This window comes from Lonchura striata, chromosome 1 (genome assembly GCF_046129695.1).
Source record: "Lonchura striata isolate bLonStr1 chromosome 1, bLonStr1.mat, whole genome shotgun sequence".
Lineage (NCBI taxonomy): Eukaryota > Metazoa > Chordata > Aves > Passeriformes > Estrildidae > Lonchura > Lonchura striata.
In genome coordinates this window covers 20,063,671-20,083,879 of record NC_134603.1, presented here as the reverse complement: position 1 = coordinate 20,083,879, position 20,209 = coordinate 20,063,671, and the positions used below count along the sequence as shown (strand labels likewise).

At 35.9% G+C, this 20,209-nt stretch overlaps 1 protein-coding gene across 1 annotated transcript in view; it reads right to left on the bottom strand.

The window, feature by feature from the left end:
* LRP12 (LDL receptor related protein 12) overlaps positions 1-20,209 on the bottom strand; it is a 50,405-nt gene that overhangs the window by 20,075 nt on the left and 10,121 nt on the right. Inside the window, exon 2 of the mRNA XM_021546567.3 lies at positions 1,268-1,324. Within this exon, the coding sequence (XP_021402242.1) occupies positions 1,268-1,324 (57 nt within the window). The remainder of the gene's footprint in view (positions 1-1,267; positions 1,325-20,209) is intronic.

Sequence of the window (20,209 nt, the reverse complement as noted above, 5' to 3'; positions counted from 1 at the left end):
ATACTCTGAAAGCTGCATAGTGAGATTTTAGGTTGACTTATCATTTAGCACCTCTCATCCATTCCAATTCCAGCAATAACTGTTACAAGAGGGGCAAGTAGCTATATAGATATTTATTATTTACAGTGTGCCATAAATGTAATACATATGATACTTGTTGCACCAGTACTATTAAAAAGCAACAGCATTCTTCGTTATGCAGCACAAGAATGGGTAACAAAGATATGCTATAAACAGACTTTAAACAGTCTTTGAGTGGTGAGCAATAAAAGGGAAATAGAAAGCAGTAGGTATAAGAGACCACCCACTGACCACAAATTCATCCAAAAACTCAACCATACAAGTAAAAGTAGCAATACTGCAAGGATTAACTACAGTGAGATGTACAAGCTGTTCTCAAAAAGGACAACTTTGCATTTTGACTCTTATTTTAGGAGAAGGGGGTATGAAAATCAGTTTGAATTCTAGGGATTAGAGGCAGTTTTCCTAGGGAAAGAACCGGGCTTGTATTCTGTTACCTGCTGAGGAGCCTTTATCTCCCTGTTTGCACATATTCTGGGTATCACTATGATAAACCACCTCCAGCAGCTGCTGACACTGCACAGCATCTGAAGAACAAAGACTGCACACCAATGCCTCAATGGCCACACAGTCCCACCACTAACACACAACAGACCCAACTGTGGCTGCTGCCCAGAGGAGACCTAAAACTGACTTATTGGAAGGGAACACAGAAACCTTTGCACAGTGTGTGCTGCTTTTATACCCCATATTCTCCCAGAATCTCATCAATTTCTTGGTTTCACGAGTTCCAAATTTTTTTTCTTGTATTAAGGAAACTGTGCAGTGAAGTGTACAGTCATTTCAGTTAAATCTAATCAGGTGAAATGCATAACTCTTGGATTTACGTTATTTCATAGTAGCAGTGTCCAAAATTACATTTCAGTAAATTTCATTTCACAAAAACTTTACTGTGGAAAGAAAATATCAATTCAACTTAAACCAACTTTCCTCTTAGTTCAATGTTTGTATGGAAAAATAATTAAGCAGTCCACTTAGAAAGGCATAATCTGTTCATGAGCATGCAGGTATCAGTTTTATCTTATGAGAATTTTTCCATGTTCCAGTTGCTTCATTCCTTATTACATGCTGCAAAAGGCAGTAATAATTTTTATAGCCAAATATCTCTTCATAAGATACCAGGTGGCTTTCAATATTTACTATTTAAGTCATGCATGAAATTTAAACATTACAAAAAATGACTTACCCGTTGACACTCCTGAAATATGCACATTTTCAGAATGTTCTGCAAGAGCACCATTTCCTAAAATTAAACATAATGAATAAGCTAATTTCCAAGATAAAATTTGTAAAAATTCTTCAGATACCTTTTTACATAACAGAATGAACAAACCTGAAGTTATTTTAATTAATATTAAACATGAAAGGTCCTACATAAGTTTTATCATAAATTAAAGAGAAAAACTAGAGAGAAAGTTACCATACAGTAAAAATACCCCCACCTAAGCACTGTTAGTTCACTAGGAACAATTAGATATACTAGAAAGTAAAGGAACAAGCAGAGACTTATACTGCCAGTTCTGAGAAACTTTACACATGTTAGATGGTAGACTTTGTATTTTGCATCAAGTGCTATTTTATTTTCAAGAAAGGTCTGTTTCAATGCATCTTCCCCATCTCCTTCTGGAGCAAGATTTTTAAGTAAATGCTATGCAAATAAAAAGACATCAGGGGACTATACCTATCTATTTCAGAAAAAATTGTAGCCTATACCCTTTATCCAGAAAGACAGTTCAGATGCAGCAGGGAACCTTCAAGAGTAACTCCCCCACAATGTTCATCAAAACAAAGTAGACTTGCAAAGATGAATAAGACCCATGTGGTCATCACGAGTAAGAGACAAAAAAAAGTTATCCCTCCAAACACCATACTGCTTTGTACTTCCCAAAGTAAAAGAAGTCTGCTAAAGCCAACACATTTGCTGCCAGGTGGCAGTCCTCATACACGATGTGACTCATAAAATTGTGCTTGTCTGCATTTCTCCCCTCCTTTATTCATCATCTTTTCTTTTAACCTTTACGACAAATGTTTAGTAAAATCTTTCAGAAATTTTAGGAGGAAAGAGCTACTTTGATACATAAGCTCCTTTGAACACAGGCAGTGAATCTAAAATGTAAAATACTTCACTAAGCAAAAAAACCACAACTCTTAATCCTTTAAAGTTTTGTAGTATTTAAGATTTGCCATGTAACACATTCTTCTGCATGTACTATCATTTATTCTATCAGCACTGCAATGTCAGTGCACTATGTCTGGGTAACAAGAACCTTAAATATATGAAGAAAACACAAATTCCTTTTATACAAATTTAAAGACTGGTACAAGTTGACCAAGAACACAGTATACCTAAGCCAGCACCTCAGTGCCCCTCGGTACAGTGATTACATATAAGATGTTTAAGAAATTGCTCCCAGGGTTAACACCAAATACAGAAAGCTGTAATTTTTAGCTTCTTGGAGACAAAACACAGTTAGAAACCTGAGGATCAGAATTTGTGGAAAAATAGCAAGTTTAATTAATTTTATTTTTTAAACCTAAATTTCTTGGCTCTTCAAAGTGGCATGTTTCCCACCCCATTTTCAAAGTACTAATTTCACTGCATATATTTACATACCAAGTTGCTTTGTCTCAGTTGTTAAAAAAAAAATACAGTACAACAATTCCCCTCATTGTTCAAAACACTGAAGTATGTTTAAAACAAAAACTATTTCAAATACAGTGTTAGTGAGCAACTATTTTTCAATTAAACTATTTTCAAAGTAAAATATACATCTAAATTTTAAAAAACTGTTCTCCACATAATTTCTCCACTTTGCATATCACTGACATGCCAAGGGATGTTACCACTCTAATTTTGTGTGTACAGTAAGATTTAGCTCTCAATTTACAAAATAAACATATTTGCTGGAAAATGATTTTACTTGGAACTAATTCCACAGAAGCATATTTCTGATTGTTTTGTTTTCCATTATTTCCATCAGCATAAAGAAAACATTAACACATTTCAGGACCTCTTGTCTAACCTAAAAATAACACACTGACATTTAATCTTTTAAGTACACCAGGCATTATTCACCATTTTACTTGTAAAAAGGGGCATTAGCACATACAACTATAGCTGTAGTTATTGAACACTGAAAATGAACATCATGACAAAAAAAAGAAACTCTCAAATATCCAGACATACGAAAAACCCAGAAGTAATTACATTGAAGACAGTCAGTATCTGAGCACTCCATTGATGCTCCCAGAATCTGAATTCCTGACAAGCTGCCTGTACATAAAGATGAGTAAAACAAAAACACCAGAATACTTAATGAAATCAGCTCTGATAAAAATACAATAAAACATGAAAAGACTGACATAGCATTGAAGTGATGGAAAACAAAGTGTATATATATCAAAGACTGACAAAAACTATAAATCCGTAATAATGAGAAGCATACTAAAATGGGAACTTGCACCCGAATTCCATATGTGTTGACTCAGAATTAATGGGTTAAGAAAACTTAAAGAGGGAACACTTTAATATTTTACATCTAAATATGCTTTGTGATCTAACAATTAATCTCTTGAGATAAAGTGATGTCAGATTTATTGTCAAACTAACTACAGTAATTAGTCAAAAGTGGCCCTAATGTGTGATGATGAAGCCTAAATTTAGATCCAAGTACTACAGTACCACAATAAGGTCTTTTTTTATAATAAACTCCCACCAAACTTTTATTACTTTAAAGAGGAGAAATCTCTCAGATTTTTACTTCTTCTTTTACTGGAAACTGTCATTTAAACAATGTGTTCAGATGCCATTTAAGTGTTACTAACTGTTGACAACTTTATGAAATTTTTAGGCAATGATCCATCCTTATACGATGTTAACAAATAATCACATGGTTCCTTTTAAAGTTAGCCTACTAGAAGACCAATATATTAGATAATAGATCAGTAACTTCCATTAAGATATGGGAACATAATTATCTTTGAAATTCCTGCTAGTCTATTTAACACAGCAGAATATAAAAATGTAAAATAAAATTTCTTAGGTCACCAGTAAGTTTTTATATTTATGTCCTAAAGAAATATTTGCTATTTATTCCCATTTCAACCTGAAGTTTTAGACTGAAACAGGTGTCACCTAACAAAACTCAATGCTAGGTTTGATCGTATCAGTTAAAGGAATCTGACAGCACAGCACTGGAAGCTGCACACCAAGATCCTGCCTTCTGTGCTGCCTGTGAGAAACCAGGATTGCTTTATTTTTTAAAACCAGTATCTTCCATCACTTGTCTAACCAGGACTATACCTATCTTCTTCACATCCTTTTAGAAACACTTAGTAGAAATACAAAACAGCTTAACAGTTTTATATTACAGCTTTAGTGTATCTTGTATACCTGCAACTTAAGATATGGTCAGCAACTGCACGTAAATTAAAAAATTCAAATGGACAAGGATCAAGATAAAATCAAGCATTTAATATGCTTTTTCTAAACAAAACAATAAAATAAATTCTAACAAAAAAATAAATTAATAAATAGAATACAAATTTTTAAACTACTGGTAACCTACAGGTTAAGCAAAAGTATGGAAAGTGCTTTTAATGGCTTTCTACTGAGGTGCAGGAGTTTGTTGCAACCATTCATGATAATAGCTCTAAAGATTGCTTGACTGCGATATAAAAAAACTCACCCAACTGGTCACCAAATGTTTTACAGCATGGAACAACCTCCAACATTTGAGGGGCCTCTCTGTATTCAACAAATTAAAAAATCTCCCAAATATTCAAAGGAAGAATGGTTATGTTCAAAGTTGTTCACCCATTCTTACAGATCTATCCATAAAATTTTATTTTACTTTCACAGCACAAAGCCATACCTTTTGACCTCCACCATTTTTTCCTGTTCCATTCAAATCCTCTGGGCTGCAGTGCCACCTCATCTAAGGAGCAGGCAGAGACAGACAAGTAGTTCCACAGACACTTGAATTAACTCCTTTTGATTCATGGCTCACAGTTGACTGACCACAAAAGCAAGCAAGATTACACTAGGTCTGCCTTCAGGTTTTCAAGATTACACTAGGTCTGCCTTCAGGTTTTCCAGCAGTTGGGGAATTTCTCCCCTACAAATCCATATGAAACTATGGCAAACATACCCCACCCAGAAAATCCTGACACCGTCAAAACATCAGTTCCCAATATCTTGGTCCAAGACTCCCATACATAACCTGGAGAGGCGAAGAGAACTATGCAGAAGACAACACCATGGCTTTAGAAGATATTTGACTTACTAACTGCTTCTGCGTTTCATCATAGGTAGGAGGTTAAATAAGGCCAGGGGAGTGGGCTGGCAACAAAATGTGGCAGCAGCAAACACTTCAACTAAAGAGCAAAGGAAAAGAATTCTTTTACACTTGAAAAACATGACATGCTTGGAAAAATCACCTGCCAAATTCTATATATTTGAAACCCAGACAGTAGCAGTGATGCTGAGCCTCACTCTGGAGGCTAACCACAATGCAGCAGCCTTCATTTTAGGATGTTACATCCCTACATCCATCTTTCCCCACAGCCTATGCTATGCACAGCTCTCAAAATGGGAACAGTATCAGACTCAAAGGATTATGTGCATATAACTTCAGAGCATAGAACTAACCCTACAGTCCTGATATGAGCTACACCTTTGATACCCAAATTTATGCATTTACAAAAAGCATAGCCATACAGACTCCCACTTACCTCCACCCTCCTATAATTAAGTGCTCCTTAGCCAAAATATTCAGATTAAATAAGACAACTTTCTCTTGTCTCTCTCCAGATATATAAATACATATAAGTATATGAACTAGAAGGCTTTGGACAATGACCAAGTTTACCTAAATGCTGATATATTTGAGACAGCAAATAATGATTCTTAAATGAAGCCGTTTTGATTTCAAATTTACTAAAATTCGTAAAACTAATACAATACACTGAAATGATAAATAGTGCAAAAGCACACACAAAGATTTGGTACATGCAACTTTGTCCACTGTGATTGTAAAATCAAACTCTATAACTTAAGTTTGAACTAACATAATGTATCTTTAGACTGAATTAAATCCAGATTGTGTTTTACAGAAAAATTGATTGTTGAAATGAAAAAATGAAAAGAAAAAAAAAAATCATAGTTGCAAAGGCTATCAAAGTCACCTTTATTTCTGCTGTTACACTAAGTAGTTACTGTCCACAAAGAAAAATCACATACACCTATCTCCATTGAAGCTAAATTCTTCTGTATCAAGATTAAGCCTGTGCCATTATCCTCAACAGCCAAATTACAACCCCCTATAAACAGAACTTTATACACTGAAGAAGTGCTGTAACTGAACAGCTATGGAGAGAGCTTTTTCTAAACTACCTTGAGTTAAAAGGTACTGTGGTGCATAATGAATGCTACACAAGCGGACTGGACAGGGTATTTTTCTAACCACAATTATCAAGAGCAAGAGATCAACCTGTTCCTGTATGTGTTTCTAAACACCCTCTACCATGATACATGTTCAACTTGCTTTACTTTAGACAATGTACTTCATGACCAAACATCCTTTCTTCATCCTACTCAGAAAATTCTTTCCCACCCTGTACCTTAAAAAGCTGCCTCAAAGCTGTCCTGAAGTTACCTTGCATTATTCTTCACTAAGATTTGCTTCTAATTGACCAAAATAAGGATGCTATATGCTTTCAAGAACAAACTGGTACTGCCTTCCATACCACCTCACTAAAAAGCCACTTAGCAATGGTACTTTGACTACTGAGTACAAAATATAAAAATAACCTTCTTAATCTACAGATATGGGAGCTGGAAAAATCCTTGATGCCTCTGCAATATCAAGCTTCTTGGAATGACCCTTTTTGATAGCACGTTTTGTGACAGTCCCAGCCAGTGGCCCACTTCCTGCAAACACCTAAGTACAGCTGAGCAGAAACAAGCTTCCACTGAAGATGCTGTGTGTCCTGTTGAACCACAGTCAGGCTCCTCTGCCAAGCCTGTGAGAGAAAAGTGGCAAAGGCCACTGCTTGCTTACCACACCTATGGTTAATCCATGGTTATGATGTTACAGCCCAGAGCAGGGCATGTGGGAGAGCAACAGAAAAACAAGTACTACTACTCTTCTTCAGCTAAACTAATGATCTATAAAGGTTCCTTCCAACGCAAACCATTCTATGATACAAGCATTAGTTCAGTATGTAACCCAAAATACTTTATTGGATTACTTACTTGTGGGCAACCTGCAGTTAATGAGCCAAAAAAAATCAGGAGATTTCTCAGTCTTTTGACTCGTCATTTACAACCTCACCTCTTGAATGCTTTCCTTATATTTGTTAAACTAACATGCATTTAGAATAAAATGCATCAGGTGCAGGAATTAAAAGCTGGAACCACAGCCAAGGGCTACACATGCATATGTGTATGGCCATACTGCCGCTAAGCTCTCCTGCAATGCAAAAGGATCAGTATGCAGTATGCTGAAAGTACCAAATTAAAGAAATACTTTCTGTAATCTCAGATAGACATTAGTGTGCAAAAAGGACTAGATGTATTTTTTCCTCATTTATAATCCACAGCCTCAGAAATTAAAGTTTCTCATGTAGTTTCTTTTCTATCTGCACAACATGTGTTCTCCAACCACTGCTAAATTGAACTACAGAAATGCAAATTTTCTCTTCCTCAGAAGACAGAAAGAGCTGCATGTGTGCTTCAAATTATATGAATGAAGGAACTGAAAGTGAAGCAACTTACAGTGAAGTAAAAGAAAATTAAGAGCAGTCTAATAGTTTGAAACTTTCCCTCCCCACCCCGAACAGTCCATGAAATAGGTAGTTATTGCTACCAGGTATGCTTCAAACTAAAGTGTGGCACAGCTCAGAACATACAGTCCACTGAAGTCAGGCAACCATTTGTAATATCTCCATATCCAGTAAAAAAGCAAAGCATCAGTATCATTTCCAAATTTCTATAATACCAATCCCAGCTTTTATAGGTACCACATTGTACTATTTTCTGCCTTCTGACAGTACAGTTTGCAATCACTACATCCCTTCTATTAGAGATATGCATGAAATAAAATTAGTTTGTGTACCAATATGGATTTGGATCAACTACTCAGAATAAAATTCACTAACCACAGTAATCTCATATTTTCCTGTCTTCACTGACTTTTTTTACATAAAGTATTGCACTTTGACCATTAGTTTTTGTCCTACACCCAGCGGCTGTATACTTCCTTGACAAAGGGCAATATGCAACTCAGAAGGCAATTTAAAAAGCGTATTAGAAGGGATGATACTGACTTTTAGGCATTAACTGATCAACAATCTCCAGTGTAGCTGAAAAATCTCCAGAAGAGTTATTGACAAATTTTATATTATTTATTTTCAAATCAACAGTTTGGCATTAACTAGTTAGGCTTACTTTACTGTTTCCTTATTTCCTTAGGGTTAAGTACTGGGGTCATCTGAATTTCAGGTGATCATTTGTAAATCAGATTTCAAATGTGCAGCAAGATGCATCCTTTATGTGAGGGATGGATTGAACAACCATTTATTTTAATATAAAATGACACATGCAATATACAGAAACACTGCCATTTAGGCATCAGTCAGAATTTTCTACTGAAGACAAGCAGAGCAACAGTGACAACCTTTACTGCAAATTCCAGTAACAGAACAACATCTGCTACAAAGAGGATACAGTTAACATATCTAAAATTTCAAAGAGTGAAGACCAATGTTCAGAAGAATTGAGAAAGTGTTGTATATACAAACATTACAGTGGCATAGGTGATTTTTTTAATTAAGAATAAAAATGACTAACAGATGAGACTATACTGAAATAGTAACTTCTTTAAATGTTTAACAATACAAAATCCAGAAATAACCACGTAAAATTTCACTGTAAAAGCAGATAAAGCACAGAATTTGATTACAATACTCACTGTTATTTTATATAACATCATTTTCATTTTAGACTGTGATGTAACTTTATTTAGTAAGCTAAGACAAAAACTAAAGAATCAATTCTGCAATTTAATAATTTTATGTAGGTTTCAGATTTTTATTTTACAACAACCAGCATCCACCATTTTATGCTTAGACAATTATTCTTGGGTATAAAATAATGGGTATGGTGCTGCTGAAAGTCTGCACTGCATACTCAAAACTTGTCTAACATTGTCTTCTTTTAATCACTCTCTTACACTGCCCTTTCCTTCTCTCAGAGGAACTTTGTTTATAACATGTAGTTGCATGACACTTCTGAAAAACAGGACTTTACTAATTTCTTGGTGAATAAAACAGTCATGAAGGTTCCAAACCCACATTTGCTCTAAAAAGCCTAAGCTCAAAAGTTAATCAATACTTGAATGAACATCAGACCTATCTTTACTGCCATAAGTAGGGCCACGAAGGTGATCAGAGGGCTGGAGTACCTCTCCTATGAGGAAAGGCTGAGAGCTGTGGTTATTTCAGTGTGGGTCCTATAGGAGAGAGCTGGAGGGCCTGTGGTGACAGGGCAAGGGGTGATGACCACACTGAAAGAGAGCAGGCTTAGTTTGGATACCAAGAGGAGATTCTTTACTGTGAGGCTGGTGAGAAACAGAGGAGTTTTCTCCCCGTGAAAATTCCCCATCCCTGGAAGTGTTCAGGGTCATATTGGATGGGGAATAGAGAGCAACCTGGTCTAGTGGAAAGTCCCCTGCCTATAGAAGGTGAAATAGATGGCCCTTTAATAGCACAGGCCATGCTATGATGATATTTTATAATTTGTAACACTGAATTAAAAATCTCCAAAGAGATTTTTATGTCCTACTATGTTTTATTACTTTTACATTTCTTAGTGTTGCAATTACTCCACACCTAAAAAAAGTCTGCATTATTTCTTCAAAAACTATTAAAACCATTCTCTAAAAATCTAAGTTTGTTACATCAGTGAATGCTTTGAATTTCCAAATTACAAATCTATTAGATTCTCTACCAAAACATAATAAATCTTTTTTTCCTGATAGTTTTATGGTGTGAACTTGGGATTTGTCTACATTAGTATTTTGTTTCAGGTAGGGGACATGTTTCTGACTCTCCTGATCTGCTCCACTTCCTGTGCTTTCATGCACATTACACTGGGGCCTTGGAACTAGCAAACTGGATTTCTTTTAAAGGACATGGTTCTACTTGTAATGGATACTGAGTTTTCTAGGCCACACTAGACCTAGTCCAAGAAAAACCCTTTAGAAACATACAGCACAAACTTATGTCTTCAGCATAACTTGTTTTGCTCCATGAGTCCCCTCTTGCCAGGGGATGTATCAATGCACACCCCAAGCACGTCCTCTACTCCCCACAGCGCCAGTGCTGCCAGGGAGGCTCCACCTCAATTTCAGAAATAAACTCAGGCTCCACAGCATTCAGTGTAAACCGCACAAGTTCTCATTCTGGATTCACCTGGCACTGCATACATTATTTACTAATATTACACCAATTGTGAATGCCATAGCAACACACATAAGAAATTGCATAAAATTCCCTGAGATGTTAGCATAATACAAATTTCACATAGATGCTGCTAGCCAGATAGATGATGCTGGAGTCTCAAAACAGAGCCCACAGCACCACCAGGAAACGTCAAGCAAATGTTTGGAAGATGCTGCAGTCTACAAACAATTCACATTCTTGTGCCGTTAAGTGTGGCTTCCCAGTCACTTTCCACTCTTTGTATCTTGAGTCTGCTACCATTAAAATACATAATTTTAAAGTAGCAGCTAAACTAATTTGACTTAAGGATTTTTGTGTGAAAGTTTCAGAACAAAAAAAAACAGTTAAAGCTTCTCAGTTGTTGTTTGAAAAGGCAGGGACAGAAAAGAACCTGACATTATTTTTTATTCTCAGTCAAAAATTCCACAAACTATTTATAGACAACTCTAATATACTTGGCAGCAAGCAGTGGAAATTGGAAATCTAGTACAGATACTGGCTCAGCTTCAACAAGATTCCTGATTTTAAGTACATAAGTAGTTCTATTCATGTCACACTCTACCCTACTTCTGCCGTGCCAGGTATAAAGGAGGTTACCTGACTGACCACTGCCTGAAGGTTGTACATGTTCTCAGGTAGTAACCTAATGCAGCACTTCACATTAGACAGAGAGCAGGAAAAAACCCAGATTACTAAACAAAAATTAAACAATTCAAATAGTGAATTCAGTCACCTAAATTACAACTAAATCTCAACAAAAAGATTGAGAAAATCAGAGGAAAAGGGAGTAGATCCAAACTAGCAGGGGAAGCAAGAGGGACTATACTGCCTATCCATTGTTATATGAGATATGTTCATGATGAGGCTTAGAAGTCTATTCTTAACTGATTAGACCCTATCACTAATTTGAATCTAACACTTTGCCCTCTTATTTGGAAACTTCCACTGCTATATTATTTAAAATACTAAAAAACACAAGTTTCTAGCTATTTTAAACAGCTATTTAAGTTACTAAAACTCTACTATTTTATGAAAGAACTGCTTAGCGCATTTGGTCATGCTGAACAGCTGTAACTATCCTTTTCTGAAACCCCATTTCAGAATTCAAACTACGTCACATTTGAGAAGTGCCAGACTAGGGTAAAATTTTGATGTGTGGGCTGCACAGTGCTTATACAGTAGAGGGAAGAGCAACACAAATTTGATTCACATTCTTCATATGTGTCATACTTTTACCTACTGGTTTCTTTAAATTACGGCTGCAGTAAAAAGATTTGTTTTTTCATCATGCTAAATTATTTCTCATCTTAATTCTTTTTAAGTACAGGAACAAACAAACAAAGTTGTGTTAGCACACAACAATCTATGTAGAACTGGTGTATTGTATTTTAAAAAATTAAAATCAAAAACCCATAACCATATACAAACAGAAGATTTCCCTACTCTGTCACAAGTTAGATGGCAACAGCAGGACTTCATCAGGTCATATATTATTAAAATATAATACTGCTGTTTATCCTCTTTTCCTCTCATGATTTGGGCCTGTGCCATCCTGAAAAAATGCTAACAGAAGAAATTAAATCATTATTCATAAACAATAATTGCAACTATCAGAAAACTATTACAAGGTTGAAGAAATGAAAATATAATCTGCTATTATTCCATTAATCTCTACCAGGAACCCACAAAACATGCAAGTTTCTGGTTCCAGATTACAGTATGACTCAGATTTACAACTGATTTCTTTTTTTTTCCAAAAAAGACTGAAATAGCATAGGAGTACTTGATATTGCAGGGTGGGAGAGAATCACGAGGGTTTTTGAAAAGAAGAAAAACACTGCTTTACTGCTGCACCTTTATTAGTGAGCCTACATGTCATGTGCCAAAAAAAAAACAAAGGCATAAGATAAATCCAGAGAATAATGGTTTCAAAATCCAGAAAGCTAAATGGATTCATAAAATAAGTTACAACATCTATTTATTTCAAGTCTTTATTCAGGAGAAAGTCTAAGATGTCACAAACCAGACAGAGATCAAGGAGGAAATTTCATGGTTCTGACTGAAGCAAAAACAGGGGATTGAGAAATGAAACTGTAATTTCCAGACCTGCTATATTCTTTTTGGAACATTGGTCTCAGCAAACCAGGGAATACTGGGGTCAGTGGCATAGTGCTGCTAAGCTTCAAATCTACCTTTATGACAGTAACAATAAATTAGAATTAACTGCAACACATCCCATCTGAATTCACTGTAGTGACAGAAGTGACTTGAAAGCAAGCAGTTTATTTACTGGGAAGGGCAGTGAAGCAACAGTATATTTACAGCACACTTAGCACATATATCAAATATAAAAATCATAAAAACACTGCATGTTTATTGCATCTAGGAAAAATATCCTCATTTGAGGATATTTTCTTTCCTCCTTGCTACTTATTACTAGAAATAAAACATTGATTTTGACAACTTTTTTATACTTTTTAATGTGTTTTTCTTTCTGATAGAATTAAAAAGAGCTCCCAAGAAAACTTGTTTCCTTTAATCTGTGAAAAAGAAGTTCACAGAAACTACAGACCTTGTAAAGACTTGTGCAGACTTGTTTTTGCATAGTCTGGTAACTGGAGTTTTTAGACCCCACACACCTATTCACACTGAAACTGAACTTAAACCACAGGTCATGCTATCTGCCCAGCTAACTTCCAGTAACACAAGACAGTGTCTTGGTCTCTTGTTAATGCTTCACTGAACTAATTAAAGTGTAGAAGTAACCGTGCATAGTGCAACCCTGCACCCGTTGTGCACCCAGTGTGAAAAGCACAGCCAAAGGGGGAAAGAGTTCCTAAGGCAACGCACCCTTTTTGCCTGTCCCTTCAACATCTGTGAAACAATGCTTTTTGTTAAGAGCATGCAAACAACCTCGCGCAAAATTAATTACATTATTTATTATGAGCTATTTGATCTACTCTAGTTTCAGCAGACAGAAGTGGAGATGTCACTGAGTTTCAAGGCAACCACACCATGTAGAAGCTTCTGTTCTCGCTACTGAAAAGACATTGAATTGACACAGTTCTTGCTCTAACGATGTCAGCCGGTAAATTTCAATTGCTATGTTAGGAAAGGCTATTAATTAGCTGCACTAACTTTCTAGAGTTGTCTAAGCAATGCTGCTTATTTAATATCCTCAGGACTTAGGGAGAATAAGAGATGAACTTGCTATAACTTGCTGGTCATAATATACTGCATTCCTCAAAATGTTCTGTGAATCGCAACAAATAAAAAAAGACAAGACAGTAATAGAAGATAGATTAGAAGGCCTGCAAGACATGATTTTATTCAGATTAGTAGCTTCTTTAAATAAGAATCAGATCTTGAAATTGGTAAAGCATACTTCTAATATTAACATGTGTGCACATGCTTGAATGGGTACATTCAGCACCCATGAAAGAATTCTGACATGGCAGACTTGATATTTTTAGATTACTTTGTTCAAATAGACTTCATTCATCAGAGCAAACACGATAAGGGAAATAGCCAATAAAATTTATAATTTAGTAAAAATTGTTTTGTCTCCAGTGTTTTATGAAAGATATATATATTTGAGAAAACTCCACTACAGCTACTGCATTGATTCAAGTCATTGATTCCAAATAGGAACTCCTGAGAGCCTCATGGATAATTTTTAAAAAGTCTAAAAGCTGTCTATATGTACTCAAAAAAATTTAAAACCAATTGACAAGTAGGTTCACATCGCTAAGACCCAAATTCTCTCCCTCTCTTTGAAAAGATCATTTCCTTTCCTCCTTCCCTTCTATGCTATCTCGCTATAAATCCTGTGATTCTTGTCCTGCAAGACTAATTCTGGTGCTGTACCTCACACATGAGCATGAGTACACCTGTTTTATTTCAAACACCATGGACTATCTTAGAAATAAATTTTCAAAATAAATTTGTGATAAATTTCGAGTCATCTTGGCTCATGATACAGTAACATACAACTGCATGTCTCTTTTTTCTGTAACAGTACAAATAAACTTTTCTCATTATTACAGCTTCATTGTGTCAGGAACTGTACAAACAAGAAAAACAACTCTTGCTTCACAGAACTCATTGCTTTGTAAAAACTGGAAATCTCAGGCCACCATGTTCCAAAACATAATCAAATGGCAGTGCTTTACAGGAAGCACAGCAGAGACACGAGGGGTCAAAGAAAGCACACATAATGACTTTGTGTTTCCCATGGACAGAACTATCCAGGTAGTGAGAAGCACATAGGAAAGAATGACTAGGCTTGAGTAATGTTCATAACTGATAAAGCTATCAGTACTAAAGAAACACAGAACAACAGGAAAGTAAAACCAAGAGAAACAGAACTGACATAGAGCTATCCTGTGTTAACTATCTCCTCATCGTGCTTCACTTTCCCTCTCTTCCCCAAATCACTGAGAAAAAGTACAAAATTCTGAGCACCAAAGAGAAGGGCTTGTCCCTTTCATGAAACATTTGGAAATCCTGAATTACACTGATTGTCCTGGAGGTAGTAACAGAGACAAGAGAGATAATGTGAAAGCACTTTTAATACAGTAATTGTAAGATAAGGACAGTTAACATTACCACCTTTCTATGAACTGGAAACAAATGCACTTCTGACAGCCAGAATACTATTTCTCATGTTGCACAGGACTGTAGGGTACTACAGCCTCTTGCCATGGGGGTTTCCAGTAGTTAGAAAAGGTAAACATAATCTTCTATTATCAGGGACTACAAACATGAGTGTTGGATAGTAGTATGATTCCAAAATTGCAAAATAAAGAAAAATAAAATCCCTTCTGTAGAGCTAGATAAGCATTTGACTAGACAGACAGTTTAGGCAGCTGCAGTTCAGCAGAGTACAGCACAACCTCAAGACAGCTATAGTATACATAATATTTGGTTGAAAAGAACACAACAAAGTCTGTTTCAAAACACTTAAGTATGTAATATCACGTTATCAAACTACATCCTCAAGACTCACAAATTACCCCTGAAAAACTTTAAGTGTCTTATTTGCTATATAGATTCTGGATTTTGCTTTTTACATAGTAAGTATTTGTGACAGAAACTCAAAGATCATAATTACTCACAGATGCCATAGTTTACAAATGAAGGCTTGTTTGTACGACCCTAAATGCACTTTCTTGTGCCTACTCTCAGTAGTCCGTAAGAAAAAGTCTCACATTTTATGGGCCACAAAATTCCAAATTTTATTGTATTACAGTAACTCTAAGCATTCAAGAATTTTTTGTTCTTTTCTTTAACAAGAAATTTTAACTACATCCAGATTTCCTTCTTAAATATGCACAGATATTTGTGCAGATATCTGTCTGTCAACTACATCCATGTAGTCCTGGGCAGCAGAACCATAATTTCTACCAAAGTGCTTTGCAGGAAATTGGAAACATCTATAAAATTCATGATTCATGTTTATCTCAGGGTCAAATTAACTCAAATGTGGTGGTACATTACACTCTGAACCATCATGTTTTAGATGTAATTTCACTGCAATTCAAAAGAGCAAAGAGATTTTCAGAAGTTTGGTAGTTGAAATGAGTGCATTTACAGAGGTATGAGTTGGCCACTCCCCTTTAATGTTACCAACTGAATAAAAAGCCTATGAAATGAATGACAAAGAAATCAGTTTCCTCCTTTCACTGAAACATAGCCATACTTGGAACCATACCATTTCCCTCAGCTTCAACAGGGCCAGCATGAGGCTGCCCATTTCTAATAATCCTGTTCTCAGGCTCACCCACATGCCAATCCCACCAGCAGAGCTAGGAAAGGAGGTTCAAAGAAACTTGCTTACTGGGGATGAGCACTGGGAAAACCAAAGAGCATCACATTGCAGTGCTCTGAAAAACCTTACTATACCATCAGTTCCCCAGAGAGGGAAAAGCAGGCAGTCACAAGTAACACACACACACACAGAGGCATTTGCTCTAGGGCAGGCTTCCAATGACAAAAGCACAAATAGGAAGGGAGGTTTAAACACAGTAAGAGGAATGAAGATCTTGGAGAAGAGAATGCCACCTAACAGGTATTTCCAAAATCCTTATCACCACATACCCTTACATTCACATTTATAATTACCTTCCAGTATGCTATCCCTACACCTAGCACACCTCATCTCTTTGACACAAGCTCTTCTCAGCTATGCTCTTCTTGATCAAAAAACACTCTCACTACTTGTTTACACAAGTCATTAACTTCCTAAGGATATTTTAAAACAACTATTTCCTTCTGCAATCCAGCTTCCTAAAAATAATTTATTAAAATATATGGGATAATATAAAATAAAAATTGACTCTGTGGAAAACCCTGGCAAGAATGATTCTGATTAACACCAGATGACTGAAGGTCAACTTACATAGTAACTGCCTGCTCCTCTGTCCATTCATTTCAAAACCTCATCCTCCAAAAGCCACTTCAGTTGTTTAATTTGAGGATATTCACTGTTACTCAATGATGTAACTATCAATTCAAGCTTCACTTCCTGTGGATCACTCAGTTGTGCACATCTGCACACTCCCCACAACTTCCAAATGCTTTGGACTATTTCTATGTTTGGGAAAAGACTAACAGTACCAAAAATCCAGATAATAAAAATTTAAAGAAAAAAAACAAAAACCTTACACTTCTCTATGTATTCTAACATAAAGATTTCATTGTAGATTTGTTATAAGTGTAACAGATTCCCAAAAGAATACAGTAATCCATAATAAAGAATGTTCTACCTCTACCTCCAAGAAAATGTATGTGGTCTGAAGGACCTCTTTAAATGGCAGCAGCAGATCATCACTAACACTTAAACACAGATGAAATATACAATAGACTGCATTTCTAATGCAGTCTATTTCTAATTTCTAAGAGGAAATCGGTTGTTAGTAATATCTGTAAAACCAGACAAGGACAGGAGCTGGAGTTTTAAATAAAGTAGAACATAGACTGCTCTGAAAGTAGCCTATTTCCACTTCCACAACAAAAATTCAGCAACTGGGTATTTCCCAGAGGGATGCTGTTGGCATTTAAATAATTTAGGACAACTCTTCATTCTCTGTCTTCTCTCTAAGGGCCAGACTAATCTGCCTACACTGAGAATTGAGACTTCTCTGCAGAGGAGTTCAGATCATTAAGTCACGCTCCTGTTGCCTCACATTCCTTTAATAAGTCTGCCTTTTCCCACACTGACTCTGCCTCAAATGACGCCAAACCAAGACTCCCAAGTTCAGTCACACAGAATCAGTATAGGATCAGAAATGTGGAGTAACAAACTCTATACATGCACAACCATGAAACTGCTACTTATTTTCTGTGCTTCAGCTTCTGCCTTGCTCAACATACTTTACAGGAATACTGTCAGTATTAGTCTATCTTAATAATTAAATCTCAGATAATAAAGAGCTTTTGGGACACTATGCAAAGAATATATTAAAACAAAAATATTTATCAGAAGTTTGCTACTAACCATGTCACATCTTGAAGCACAGTAAATTCAGATGCAAGTCAGGTTTGTAGTATGCTTTTGGAGTAAGCCTTTTTTTAAGAAGAAAGCCCAGTACCAGCAAGTCACCACTAGGTACACACATGCTCTTTTATAAAGAAATCACATGTGAAGTTAATGGCCAGAAAGGGAAAGAAACAACAGCCATAATTTGGGACACTCAGACTCAACCTGTGTATGCTTGAAAAAGCAAAAAAAAAGTGTTTTTTTGAAGAAAGGGATGAAGAATACTTTGGAAAAAGAGCTAAGGGAATATGTATTACTTTCTTATGTTAACACTATTTACCAAACTTGATGGGCAGTTGTATTCTTTTGGATGTAGATTCTTTTCAATGCACATGAAAAGGATTGTTACACTTTTGCATTGGTGAAAACAGATTACATCCCTTACAATTCCTTACCGGTAACTTTGTCTAATGAATAATAATAGTAAATCACAGTTTATAGGCATTGACTTTGCTCTGTGTTGGCTATTTGAGAAACAAAAAGGGTATCTCTAGAAAAGGTTCAGTTCTGGGAAACAAGTATAAAGGAAACCTGGAACATTTCATTGTACCAGAGTTTTCCATTCCTGATCTGTTATTGATGATAGAGACATATACAACTTTCTAAAATTAGGGAGAATTTTCAAGTTGATAGAGATTACAAAACTGAAGAGTAAGGCTTGTTTGTGATAAAGCAAATGTTGTGAAGACAGCATACATGCAAATTTTTACACCATTTATACTTCACCCTGATTGCTATCCACTTGACTATTTACTCTCTTTTCTTTCTGGATCATCTGCAGAAGTACTCAGAGGCTCAGCACTGACATTACATGGCAACATTTAGACAGAATCTGCCATTATCAGTGTTAGGACACCAAGACAATGTGATTTCTCAAGACATTTGTGTATTCACTTGAAGTACTTGAGCTGGTTCAGCCCCGGAAGGTAACTAGTTAGGCTTACTGCAGTCACACAGGTGGCATTTCTGTCGGCCTTTGTCCTCACCACTGTATAGGTGTCGCAAATCAGTGTTTTGGGTTTTTTTAAATGAACATGGATCATGCTACAGCAGGTAATACTTGATTCAGCATCTAAAAGGTTCTAACATTCCAATAGCTATGGCTTTCCTTCTTAGGAAATGTAGCTGGAAGAGGAGAACAGGTCTATAAGGTTTCAATGCATTAATTCAGCTGTAAAATAAAGGGTTAAAAAATACTTTCATTTTACATACATTTCACTCTATTAAAAGCCAACCTGATAACAATTTTCAGCACTTGCTCCTACAGCTTTTTTAAAGGGAGGCACTGAATTTTAAAATAGCAGGAAATGTAACACAGCATGGTGACAAGTACAAGATCAATGTTAGACATAATGCCTACATGTTCAAATTCCTATTTATCTGCCTTTATATAAAGAAGTATATTGCTAATTTAAGTACATATCCTTCCTGTTTAAGAGCAGATTTCCAGATATAGGGAGAAAAGCATTCCCAGGACAATGGAACCCCATAAAGTGCAAACCAAACTCTGATCATCTAAATAAACTAAAGTTTCATCAAGACACTTCAAAAATACATCAAAGTACAATTTAATTCAGTACAGGCATGAAGGAGTTGCTTAGTAAAAATCTAACACCATGATCCTTAGGTTCATAGCAGTAATTTATATACCACATCCGAACAAGTTTAAAGCTAGTTCAGACCTCTTTGCAATCACAGAAACTCATCTCCCTCAAAAAAATAATTGTTTGATGTGATCACTTTAGCTGAGCAACACATACATCTGAGTAACTGCGCATGCTTATTTCAAATTGGGTCCTTTTGAGCACTTTATTGTCTCCCAAATGCACAGTTATAGTCAGTAAGCAAGACCTCAGATTAAAAATTTCAATTCAGCTTTATTTTAATCATCAATCATTTCTGAAAGCTTTTGCATTTTATGCTGAAGTCCTTAATGACCAACACTTTCAACTGCTATCTCAGACTTCAGATTGACCTCCTTTGTAAAGCTGCAAAATATGGGCAGTTTCATAAAACTCGTTAAAGGGAGTCAACACAGATCTATTCACCTAGTTCTCACATATATATTCCTGACTTCCATGCTTT